The sequence below is a fragment of the Streptopelia decaocto genome, assembly GCF_964273445.1.
Source record: "Streptopelia decaocto genome assembly, chromosome: 23".
NCBI classification, from domain to species: domain Eukaryota; kingdom Metazoa; phylum Chordata; class Aves; order Columbiformes; family Columbidae; genus Streptopelia; species Streptopelia decaocto.
Genome location: NC_138678.1, coordinates 2,008,608 through 2,021,107, shown reverse-complemented (window position 1 = coordinate 2,021,107; position 12,500 = coordinate 2,008,608). Strand labels below are relative to the sequence as shown.

The following is a 12,500-nucleotide window of genomic DNA, read 5'->3' as shown; positions in this document are numbered from 1 at the left end:
GCTCGGGGTGTCGTGTGATGAAGCCGCCGGCTCTTCCTCCCCACCCTGCACTGGCGGCGGTGGAGAATCTGTCTGCAATTAGCAGTTAGCTGCCTAATGAGGCTTTGCTCATTAGGGAAGGTGGGGCTGTTCACCCGAACCGCAGGGACCTCTGGGGTTTTATGGGGGTGTGGAAATGGGGGGGTGGTGACCTAGGACTGGTGGCACCTCCCCAATCCCCAAGCTCTCATTAGTCCTAATGAAGCCCATTACCCCTGGGGTGTGGGCGGTGGTCCACAGGTACAGGGGGGAAATGGGGACCGAGAGGCCCTAAATCCAAAGAAGAGGGACAGTGTGAGACCCTGAAAGCAACAGACTGGGGAAACTGGGGGGCACTGGGAGGACCTTCAAGCATTGGGGTGTGGTGTGCTGGGCACAATGGGGCATTGGGGAATACTGGGGGACACTGGAGCACTGGGGTGGAGGCACTGGGAGGACACTGGAGCGCTGGGGTGGGGGCACTGGGAGGACACTGGGAGCACTGGGGGAGCGGCCGGCAGGGGGCGCTGGGGCGCGGCGGGCGGCCTCACCTCCACCCCACCAGGGCGCGCTGCAGCGCGGAGCGCTTCTCGTGCCGCTCGTGCCCCTCGTCTCTCTGGCTCCGTCCGTAAAGCGCGACGCGAGTGTCGCCTCTGCGGTTGCGCTTGACGGCAGCCGGCGTCGCGCAGGGCCTGTGAAGGACGGCGGCGGCCGGTCCGGTCCCGGCGCTGTCGGTGTCGCGACATATCGCGCAGCCATGCCGTTCTGGGACCTGCAGCGCCAGCTGGGCATCGACATGGACCGCTGGCTGCTGCGGCAGAGCATGCCGCAGCCGTACGGCAAGGCCGCGGCCTGTCACGCCTTCGAGCGGGAGTGGGTGGAGTGCGGGCACGGGCTGGGCCAGACCCGCGCCCGCCGCGAGTGCCAGCCCGAGTACGAGGACTTCATGGAGTGCATGCACCGCACCAAGCTGGTGAGGGGCCGGGACACGCGGCCGGGTGGGGAGGGGGCTCCTGGGGGGGTTGGAACGGGCTGGGAGTGGGCAGCGCTGCTGGGGGGTCCTGCTCATTGGGGACCCCCAGGCGGGTCCCGCGTCCCTTCCCCAGGGCAGGGGGCCCTGCAGCCCCTTCCCGGAGCGCTGAGCTCACACGGCCCTGCCCTGCGCAGCCCCTTCTGTAGGGAACAATCACCTTGCCAGTGTAACAGACTCTCAGCATAGTGTATTTTAATAAGGGTTTTGCAAGGCCGGGTGTTGTACCTAAAGGCAGAACAGGGCAAAAAGCCCCTGCTTATATCCCCCCGAATCCCAGCCGCAGTTTCCCTCCCCCGTTCCCCACTGGTTGGCACTGCAGGGTTTACAGACCACCCGACCTGCCTCAGTTTACCTGTCTCAGTCAGCTAATCCTAACAACCCCCTTCCCCGTACCGATCTATTTAAAATATGTGTTCCTGGCTCTTAGGCTGCCCTTCTCCCTAGATCAACTTGTAAATACAGTAATCAGTTTGCATTCCGGGAGTAGTTCAGAGAGACTTTGTTTTACATTAAGGATTCACAGTCTGATGTCTCTCGGTCCTTCCCCCGGCTGGGGTCAGGGACCAGCTCCTCAGTTTTGTAAGAACAACGTTCCTTCGTTAAATGGTCCTTACACTTCATCCTGCCTGCCCACCCTCCTCCTCCTCCCCAGCAGCTCCGCTCAGCCCTCAGCTGCAGCGGCCCTGGCAGAAAATGCTGCCTGGGCTGCAGACTCTATTATCACTCATTGTAAAATGGGCTCTAACAGCCTGAAAGCCCAAAAGTCTTTGGCAGGAGACTCAAACCCATGTGAGGAGCAGGGTCAGGGTTCACCGGGTACCAGGACCTGCACCGGGGTCACCCAAATGTTTCCCTGCCCTGTCATGTGCGCTTTGCCAGGCTGCGCGGCTGAAAACCATCCTGGAGCAGCGGGACAAGATGATCAAGGAGGGGAAGTACACGCCGCCTGAGCACCACCAGGGCAAAGAGGAGCCGCGGCCGTGACCGCGGGGACCAGGACCCTCCGTCACCTGTGACGTGGAGAAATCCGCCACGAAAACCCGCGACACGAGCGGGATACGCTGTAGCCGTGGGGTGGGGAGAGACGCCGCGTTGGGCATCGCGTGGGTTAGTAAACGTCTCCTTCGGAACAGCGTTTGGCTCTTGGTTTCTCTTTTTGTCTGAGTAAAGCGCTGTCTGAGGGTTGTTTTTATACTGTATTGTTGTACCACTTTTTGAGAAGTATTAGTAAAGAGTTTGCTCTTTTTATATATATATATATATATAAACTGCTGCCAGGGAGCTTTTAACACACCCTGAAATGCCTCAGTGGTGCCAGGGACGTATCATTGAGGTCAAATGCTCCTGGAGCTGGTGCCTGGGTTCTCCCTTTGTGTTTGCAGCCATCCTGCCAGGTGGCATTCACTGCTGGAAACCAGAGGAATAACCTAAAAGTAAAGAAAAAGAAACCTTATCCAAGCTTGTCCTGCAAAACTTCATCCTAATTTGGAGCCAGGACACGGGACTGGTGTGTGCTGGGCTGTTCCCAGTCGCTCTCCAGCTGCACAAGGTGTAGCTGCTGTTCCTTCCTGGGGGTATTTCCACCCAAATTCAGCACTGTTTGTAGTGGCATTAGAGCAGGTGAGTGCCTGGAAGCAGAGGGGACAGTTCTGTGCTTTAATCCCCGGTTTTAATACCGGTGATTGTGGGTTTAATGCTTAATCTTTGGTGCAGGTGGAGCCTGTGAGATTCCTGATCCTCGCAAATCCCTGCGCTGGGATGACAAACGCCGACCCGAGTGCGGTGTCACCTCTGGTGACTGATGTAACGATGCCGACGCTGGGGGGGGATTAATTACAGTGTTTTGGCTATAAAAGCTGGGGAGGGAAACAGCAGAAAGACTCACAGGATCATTTTGGTTGGAAAAGCCTCTCAAGATCAGAGTCCAACCATTAACCCAGCCCTGTCACTACCCCATGTCCTGAGAACCTCATGTCCGTCTGTCCCCTCCAGGGGTGGTGACTCCAGCACTGCCCTGGGCAGCCTGTTCCAATGCCCCACAGCCCTTTGGGGAAGAAATTGTTCCTAAATCCAACCTCAACCTCCCCTGGCGCAACTTGAGGCCATTTCCTCTCACCCTGTTGCTGGTTTGCAAAGAAAAAGGCTGTGAATGCGACGGGTGGCTTTTGCTTTTCCAGGGAGAGGAAAAAAGAAAAGGGCTCAGCAAAAAACCCAGCAAGTAGCTGGTGTCAAGAGTGACTCATCTCATCAGCTGCCAAGATATCGGAGGAAATACGGAAACGTATCTAAACGCTCCCGGCTCCCAAGTGGCTCTTTAGATCCATCCAAAATCTAATTGTTCTGGCGAGAGATGTTCACGCCGCCAAGGGCAAGCGGTGAATCACAGGGTCTGCGACTATTCGTTGTAATTAAAAGCTCTGTTAGAAGTTTCAGCTGATAAGGAAAATAACCAAAGACCTAATGAAAATGGTCGAATTCGTAGATTAAAAAACCCTCTCGCAGCTCTGGCAGGAGGACGGGGCCGAGCAGCAGCGATCGAAAACGGGTCCAATCATCCCGAGTTCCCCCGGGCAAAAGGGATGTGGAGCGTCCTGTGCTGCGGAATGTAGTTCAGCCCTGAACGAGACTCATTCCCAGTGTGTAGTAGATCCACGTTTCTATTTCTCTCTTTGCTTTTTCATCATGTTTTTGTGGCGCGGGGCTGGGCAGGAGGTCCCTGCCGAGATCTCGGGAACCACTGCTGCGGGTGCAGCTTCACATCGCTCCCCGGCTGCTTTCCCAAATGCTTCCCCCCAAATCCCTAATTCCAATTTTCCTACAACCCTCAGTCACCTGGGAGCGGGAATTGGGGTCTGGGGAGCGGGTAACCCCCAGTTCCTGCAGCTCCCGCAGCCCCAGATGTGCCAGGAGCCTCCAGCAGCGTCTCTGTGACTCAGAGACAGGGAATAAACAACTCTCGGGAGATGAATAATTTATCAAAAGTCAAGGGAAAAGGCAAATTTCATCTGCGGGTTTGGGTGAAGGATTTAATGAGGGAGGGGGGACAGACCCTGGGGCAGAGCCACGTGCCAGCTGACGTGTCCCTGTGTCCCTGCGGATGCTGAGCGGTCTCAGCACCCTCCTGGGGTGGGTGTCCCTGCTGTACATTAAGCCATCCCCCCCGCTGTCCCCTCTTCCTCCCGAAATAACGACTCCTCATCCCCACGTCGGCAAAACAGCACACGATCTTAACCCAGATTCGGAGCACAAATAACCCGGTGCCACCGGGAGGGATTTCTGGAAAGGCGTGAAATCCTCGCGGGCTGGAACGGGCGCCGGCTCCGGCCGCCCTCGCTCCCCCGCGGTTCAACACACTCGAATCCGCCGCGTTGGCTCCTCGGAGCTGGTGGCACAAATAGAGGGTGACAAAGGGACACATCATCACCATAAAGCCAGCACTGGTGTGTCACACCCTGAGGGCAAATGGGGGGAAGCGGGGACAGCCGGGGGTGTTGCGCCCATCGCCCCGGTGTGCGCCGGGAGCCGGGGGAGCCATGGCTGGATCACCGCAGCGCGATCACCGTGGCCGGGGTCACGGTGCTGTCAACCGGGGCCTCTGAACGTCGCAAACATGCGGCTGAGCCGCCCAACCCGTCCGGGAGCTTTGGGAACCGCACAAGCTGCGTCTGGCTCTTCGTGCTCGTTCTGCCTCCCGATGCGCCCGAGGCCACCGGCTCGGGCGGGACAAGCCCTCCCTGCTCCCGGGCTCTCATCAGTTTTGGGGTGTCTCATGGTGCTGGGACCCCGAGCCGCCACTTGAGCACAACGGATGCATGGGGGGAGCACAGAGAACGGGGTGGCGGGGCTGGTGCTGGCCTGTGACGACATGATTTTCCAGTGTACCCTTTGTTCAACCTGGCCTGGCCACGGTGGGTCCTGGGGAGCTTGTGTCCTTGTCACCAGCCGGTGCTTATGTCTGTGAGGCCTTGGCTGCTGCATCTATGGGCTCCATACATCCCACCAGTGCATCCACCCTGGGGGGTTTTGGCCGCGTTCTTCCTCCTGCGCTGCTCTCCCCATCCCTGGATCCGGGCAGGGCTGCAGGGCGACACGTGCCCTTCTACAGCCACATCCCAAGTGTCCGGGAGCCATGTGTCACCACCACACCCCAGCCGCGTCCTCCCCCGTCCCACCCCCTCGCTGCAGGTACTTGGGGAAACAGCCGCAGAGAAGCAAAGGGACCTGTTGGGATGAGATCTGAAAACTTGCTGGGGAGAGATGCCCATGGGGCAACCGGCCGCGCCGAGACCCCCGAGGGACTGGGGCGACAGGCTTGGCCCGACCGTGCGAGACAGCGCCGTGGGAGCAGCCGCGCTGGCCCGGGGCCGTGTCACGGCACCGCTGCTCGCCGGGACCCGCCGCCGGTGCGGGGCGGCTGGATCTGCCGTCAGCCGGAGCGGTTTATCCGGCTTCACTCCTGCGGAGCGGCCGGGGTTGTCCTGCAGCTCAGCCACCCCTTGGGGCTGCTGCTGGTGACCCTGCCTGCGCCACAGCTGCTGCTGGGACCCGTTCGGCTGGGGCTGGGATGCTTCGCTGCCCCCCAGGTGAGGCCCTGGACACCCCATGGCTTTTCCAGTGCAGCTCTCTGGCCCTTTCCATGCCTGTCCCCACTCACATCCCCCTGTGTCCTGTTCGAGTCCTCCCGCTGTGCTCCCGCAACATTTGCTGGCCCCGATCGATGGGTGCTCTAATTATCCGGGGCCTGGAGGGACTGGAGAATAGGATGGAGAGGGGTGTTGGGGGGAGGAACGGGGTGCCCGAGGGGGCTGTGTGGGGAGCTGCTGGATGGTTTGGGTGGACCCTCTGTGCAATGGGGGTGCAGGCCAGGGTAGAGGCAGCCGGGGGAGGCAGCAGCCGTTGGGGTGTCCTGGGGAGTGCGGGCAGGTTGGGGGCACAGGGCAGGTCGAGGGGACCCCATGTCGGGGGGGGATGCCCGGGGTGGCGGGTGCCGGGTTGGGCCGGCGCAGGGGCGGCCGCCAGGGCCGGTTCCCCGGAGCAGCGCGGGGCGGGAGGCGGCCGGGACCCCCCCGCCGCTCCGTGCCGCCCCGGTGGGCAGGGCCGGGCCGGGGGAGGCGCCGCGGCGGCGGGAGCGGCGGGACCGGGAGCGCACGGCGGGGCCGGCAGGCGCGGAACCGGGAGCGCGGGGCCGGGAGCGGCTGCGGGACCGGGAGCGCCGCGTCCTGCCCGCGCGGAGCCGCCGAGAGCGGGAGCGGGGGGTGAGCGGGGCCGGGGCTGCGGGCGGGGGGGGGCGCAGCGGGGAAGGGCGGCGGATGGAACGGGGATGGGCAGGAGCTGAGCGGGGGATGGAGCGGGAGCGGCAGGAGACGGGGATGCAGCGGGGATGAAGGCGGCGGACGGGAACGCGGATGCACCGGGAGCGGGAGCAGCGGCCGCGGGGCGGCTTGGGGCTGCGGGCACCGGAGGATGCGGCCCGGGGGGGGCAGGAACGGGGGAGCCAGACCGGCCCCATGTGCCCCGCAGAGCCCTGCCCGCCCCATCCCGCACCTGCTGCCCCCCCGTCCGTGCCGCAGCCCCCGGGCACCGAACCCCCCCGGCCCCACACCCCAAAACCGGGGATGAACCCCCGGTGCAGGCGTCGGGGCTGCCGGGGGAGACGCGGGTTTGGGCCGCGGTTCATTATTTTGCAGCTTTTCACTGGGGGGTGAATGACTCATGGAATCCTTTCTCCCTTTCTTGCAATGTTTTTTTGGGTCTCTTTGTTCCTGTTTTGCTGATTAAATGCTGATAATAAGGAAAGGCTCCGCGCGATGGAGGCGGCTCCTCTGCCGCGGCACATCGGTTGTAGGAGTCTCAGTCATTTCATGTGCATTTTCCCTGGTCGAGCTAGAGGACACAATGAGAATGATTTTAAATATGTCTCATGCAAGGTGCTTATTTGCCCAGCGTGTGTACGCGGCACAGCTCACTCCCCGCGTGCTCCAGAAAGCCCTACCATTTTCCCCTGCCATGATTAATAGGATTTTTAAAGCTGTTCCCTTTCTGAGAGGGGAAAAAAGCCCCGCAGGTACAAAGGGCAGTGCCGATCTGATGGCTTCTTCTTGCACCGAGCACAAAGAAATTGAACCCAAAAGCTTGGACTTTGCTTTGTGGGAGTGAGATGGTGCCAGCGATGTCAGCGTGGGGTGACTGGTAGAGGGGTGGCCGTGCCACTGTCCCTGGGAGCCCCAGATCAACAAGGGGGAAACTGAGGCAGCATTTGGGAGCTGCAGGAGGGCCGATTCACCCACCCACGAGGGTGCTCGGGCACAGGCGCGAGGGCAGGGACGTGGTGGTGCGATGGTCCCTTCTCCATCACCCCCAGCACCCACGGCGGGGAGGGAACCACGGTTGGTGGCCCCAACGTCACACGCTGTTCGTTCCTCCTGCAGGCTGCTGCCCGTGGGGACGTCCTGCCCGCGCTCCTGCCCGCGCCCTGGGCCATGTCGTCCTCCGACGAGGAGACCCTCAGCGAGCGCTCGTGCCGGAGCGAGCGGTCATGCCGGAGCGAGCGCTCGTACCGCAGCGAGCGCTCGGGCAGCCTCTCCCCCTGCCCCCCCGGGGACACCTTGCCCTGGAATTTACCCCTCCACGAGCAGAGGAAGCGGAAGAGCCAGGACTCGGTGCTGGACCCGGCCGAGAGGGCTGTCGTCAGGGTGGCAGGTAAGGCAGCGCCCTGGTGTGCGGTGGGACCCCCCGAGGATGGGGCCGGGGGGCTCCCACTGCGCTGGCCGGGGTGGTCACAGGGCTGTCCCTGTCCCCTGCAGCTCCCCAGGGAGCTGGGGATGGGTGGGATGGGGAGGGGAGGGATGGATATGGTGTTTGGCTCCGCAATGGCTTTGTCCCATCTGGGCAGGGCTCCCCGCGAGCTGTTTGTTCTCAGCACGCTGGGGTTAAGGGATGACTGGGCATCTCCAAGGCTGGGCTTGGGTGACATTAAAATGTCTAATTAAGGACTAAATGGCTCCTTGGTGGAACAATGCGCTTGGCCAGACTCCAGGGAGGAATTTGCCCTGGGAGGTTTGTGATTCCCGCCCGGCTGATGGAGCCGGGGCTGCTCCTTCGCTTCCCTGGTGCCCATCGCGTCGTGGAGGGGACACTGCCCCGTGTGTCCCATTGCCTGCACTGCCACCGCTGTGCCCGCTGGCTGCTGTCACGCCCCGGGGGAAGGGATGGGGGCGGGAATGAGAAACAAAGACAGGGATGGAGCCACTGAGGCTGGTGGCTCCTTCTCCAAGCTCTGGTTGATGGGGACTCTGTTCTGGTGACAGTGGGGAGGGAGGATGGAGGATGGAGGGTGGAGGGTGGAGGATGGAGGATGGAGGGTGGAGGATGGAGGAGCTTGGCTCAAGGTGGTGGCCCCAGCACGAGGGCTGGGATTTGCTTCTTCACCAGGGACAAACAGCCATCGGGGGCTTTGATCTGTGACTGCCAGGGTCGGGCCTCTTCTCCCTGTGCCCCGGGGGCCTTTGATCTGCTCCTGCCAGAGCAAACAGGGATCTGGGGCTGTGCCGGGGCCCCGCTGAGCCCTGCCCGGGCTGGTCCTGGCTGCTGCCCCAAGGGAACCCCGGGGCCCGGCTTTCATCTCGCTGATGGAGGTGTCTTAGAGGGCAGTGAGCTCCCCAGTGCCCGCTCTGCCCTGCCAGCCCCTGCCAGCCCCCGCCTGCCCCTGCCTGTCCCTGCCATCCCCTGCCTGTCCCTGGCGCTGTGGGGACTCAGACTGGGAACACTGGGGAGCAGGGGGACCCTGCACGTCCGCACCCCCCAGCGGGACAGGAGGTGCAGCGGGACGCTGGCTGCCCGCGCTCCTGCCCTGTGCGTGTGGCTCTGGCTGTGCCGCGGTGCCGCTCGGGCGGTTTTGCCATCCCGGCTCCGCTCGCGGGCGATTCGGGGCAGGAAGAACCAGTTGATTCAAATGATGGTTCTGGAAAAGGCGCTGGCGGGGGCTGGGGGCGGGAAACGCTCCGGGTGCGGCCGGATCTGCCCCAAACACCAGCACCACCGAGGCTGGGTGATGGTTGGGGTACCAGAGTCCCCCATACCCATCACCGCTCCAGCCCCATCCTGCTGGGTGCTGAGCACCCTCCCGCGCCTCGGGGCCATCTCCTCCGCTGTGTTTTTCGGGATGTCGAGCGTTTGTTGTCACGCTGGTTGGATCCAGCCCGTGATTAAAGGCAGGGGGATGTCACAAAATCCAGTCTCACGCAGCTTCCCCATTAAAAATAACTCGTGAGGTGCAGCTAGACGGTGCTGAGCTGGGGAGAAAAAGAGTTTGGAGACAGTTTTGTGTCACCGGGTTTGAAAATGAGCTAAAATATTGATTTGGATCCTTGCATTATTCAGCGGGACTGTCTGCAGCGCGCTGGCTGCCCCGGTGCCCATCCCCGCCATAGCATTTGGGGACCAGGGATGGTGAAATGTCCCCATGGCACGGGGGGGCTGGGACACGGCGCTGTGCACTGTCCCTGGCCCCTGGTACCCCTGGTGCTGGGCAGGGTCCCCACAGCCTCCGGAGCTGCTCCCGGCTTCGCTGGCACCTCCCTGGAAGGCGACGACCTGGGGGGGACCAAGGGGGAGCGGGACATGGGGGGGTCAGAGTCCGGCCCTTGGCCCCGCGTCGCTCCGTCTGGCTCCAGCAGCTTGGCGGAGGGTCAGGGTGGTGGCCGGGGGGGCTGCTTTGGGGAGAAAAGGCTCTTTCATCCTGAACCTGTTTGCACTTGGTCCTGCCAGGGGGCACGGGGTGCTGGGGTGACGTTGGGGTGCGAGGGGCCGGCGGGGATGAGGGTGCGAGGGGTGATGGGGGAGACGTCGCAGGGGCTTTCCAAGGCTGTTTGAAAAGGCTCCTGGGAGTCCCTTTGTCACCCGGGAGCCTCAGCAGCGGCGCTGGCAGCGGCTGCGCCTTGGGGGAGCGGAGCCACCGCGGGAACGTGGGAACAAACCTCCTTGTGCTGCCTTGGAGCAGCAAACCCCCCGCTTTTGGGGACGGAGCAGCTTCGGGCAGCTCTGCCGGTGCCCAGGGAGGAACCAGGAGGTGCCAGCTGGCCGGGGCAGATTTCTTTCCCTGGGAACGCGTTTTTGGGTCAGACGGATGTTGTGAGCGCCGGCAGCTCCGCAGGGCTCTGCACAGCGCGGCTCTGCGGGCAGGGACGGCGGAGCCGCATCCCCTGGGGCTGTGCCCGTTGATGCTCTGCCCGGTCGATGCTCTGCCACCCAAGGCCACCTGCCCTGCCCTGGCACCGCTGGGGACAATGGCAGTCCCGCCACGATGCCACCGCAGTCACCCGCATTCAAACCCTCCTCCCCACGGAGGATGCAGCCGGGCACCGGCGCTCGTTGCGATGTTAATTACTTTTCCTAATTAAGGCGCTGTGGTGAAGGGGAGATGGCTCTGAAGCTGGGGTGAGGGGGGTGATTTCTGTCAATCCCTCAAGCCAAGGGCTGCAGGAGGAGGAGGATGAGGATGATGATGGTGGTTGCTGCCCATGGCCCCTCACCATCCCCAGAGGGATTTGGGGTGCAGGCTCCAGAGCCCGGGTGTGTCGCTGGAAGGTTTGGGGAGCCCCTGGGTGACGGTGGGGAGACACCCGGTGTCTGGGCTGAGCGGGATGGGGCTTTTCTCGTTGCCATGGTTACCCAGCTGGCGGAGCCTGGTCCTCCGGTTGCCATGGGAACGGCGCAGCCGGGGTGGAAAAGCAACATCTTGCAAAGGCCAAAAAAGGCCGGGATTTGCCCCAGCAGGGGGCTGGGGGGACAGGGCAGCCTGGGGGGGCTGCTTCCAGCCTTGGGTCGTGGTATGGGGGTGTCCTGTGGGTGTTGGGGGCACTGGGGTGTCCCCTGGCCTGGGGACGGTCACCCTTGTGTCCCTCTAACAGCTGTTTGCCCCCCAATGGCTTGGTAGGGCCTCAAAACTCCCCAGGTGATACCAAGGGGCTCCCCGTTCCCCCACAGCCCCCCAAAGCAATGCTGAGGGACTGGGCTCTTGCTACACCATCTCCCACACCCTGCTTCTGTCCCTGCTGTGGGGACAAGAGCCGTGGCACCCGGTGACCGTGGGGACAGACCCCGAGCCAGGAGCCTGAGCTGGGAATACGCACCTGGGGATAAATCCCCCCACAAAACCCAGCCTGGAATAAAGGAGGTTTTGCAGAACCAGAGTAGGCCAGGAGCGGGGCTGCGGGCAGCTGAGATGCTCCCCAGCTTGCGTGCACTGGGATGCACTGGGATGCACTGGGATGCACTGGGATGCGGTGCTCTAGGCACAGTGGGATGCAGCGCTTTGGTTGCAGAGAGTGCGCTGGGTGCACTGGGAGGTACTGGGATGCACTGGGATGCACTGGGATGTAATGGGATGCAGTGCTTTGGTTGTACTGGGAGCAGCAGGAGGCAATGTCCTTGTTGCAGCGGGATGCACTGGGCTGCAGCTCTGAGGTCACTGGTTTGCACTGGGAGGTCATGCCGTTGTTGCACTGGGAGATGCTGGGATGCACTGGGATGCAGTAGGATGCAGCACTTTGGTTGTACTGGGAGCAGAGGGGGTAATGTCCTTGTTGCACTGGATTGCACTGGACTGCACCACTCCAGGTGCACTGGGATGCAATGGGGGGCACTGGGAGGCAGCGCGGTGCTGGGGGGCGGTGATGATGCTGGGAGGCCCCGGGCCTGGGCGGTGTCCCCTCCAGCTGTCCCCTCCCGGTAACACCTCCCGCTGTCCCCGCCCGGTGCCCCCGCCCCTCCCACCCGTGCTGCCCTGCGCCGCCGCCAGGGGTCGCAGCGGGGCCGGGGGCGGGTGTGAAGGGGGCGTGGCCTATTAAACGGGCGGAGCACCGAGCAATGGGCGGAGCATGCATAAAGAGGCGTGGCCACATGGGCGTGACCAACGGCGTGGGCGGGGCCGGCGAAGTGGGCGTGTTCAGAGGAGTGGGCGGGGGCGGTGGAGTGGGCGGGGCCGGCGGTCGGGCGGCGGCGCGGGCGGAAGCGCAGGGGGCTCAGACCGGCCCTGGCCGCCGCGCCGGCAGCTGCACCGCGGCACAAAGGGCCGCCATGGCCGGGTACGTGCCGGGGCTGCTCCCGGCCGACAGCAACCAGGAGAAGGAGTTCGTCCAGGCCTACGAGGACGTGCTGGAGCGCTACAAAGGTACCGCGACCGGCGGGGCCCGGCGTGGGGCCTGGAGCGCGGCGGGGCCACCCCGCGGGGGTTGCGACGGCGCCGGCCCGGTGCCCGTGGACGGGGAGATGGGGGCGTCTGCGGGGAGCTTAGCACCCCTGCGTGGGGTGCCCGGGGGAGCTCAGCGTCCCTGCGTGGGGTGCCCGGGGTCCGAGTGTCCCCGGTGTCCCCTGGATGGGTTGCCCGAGGGGACAGTATCCGGGGTGTCCCCTGGATGTGGTGCCCGGGCTCTGAGCATCCCCGCATCTC

The 12,500-nt window shown here is 63.4% G+C and overlaps 2 protein-coding genes across 3 annotated transcripts in view; both read left to right on the top strand.

Annotated features, from left to right (window-relative positions):
• Window positions 1-668: 668 nt before the first annotated feature.
• On the top strand, window positions 669-2,243 carry NDUFS5 (NADH:ubiquinone oxidoreductase subunit S5). Its single transcript, XM_082071431.1, has 2 exons — window positions 669-991; window positions 1,931-2,243. The coding sequence occupies exons 1-2, from the start codon at window positions 776-778 to the stop codon at window positions 2,033-2,035; spliced, it is 321 nt and encodes a 106-aa protein (XP_081927557.1). The 5' UTR covers window positions 669-775; the 3' UTR covers window positions 2,036-2,243.
• Window positions 2,244-12,067: 9,824 nt separating this feature from the next.
• The window catches only part of MACF1 (microtubule actin crosslinking factor 1), a 130,598-nt gene continuing 130,165 nt past the window's right edge, over window positions 12,068-12,500 (top strand). For both annotated transcript variants that reach the window (XM_082071590.1, XM_082071586.1), the window contains exon 1: window positions 12,068-12,221. In XM_082071590.1, coding sequence (XP_081927716.1) covers window positions 12,128-12,221 — 94 coding nt within the window. In that variant the 5' untranslated portion in view covers window positions 12,068-12,127. The remainder of the gene's footprint in view (window positions 12,222-12,500) is intronic.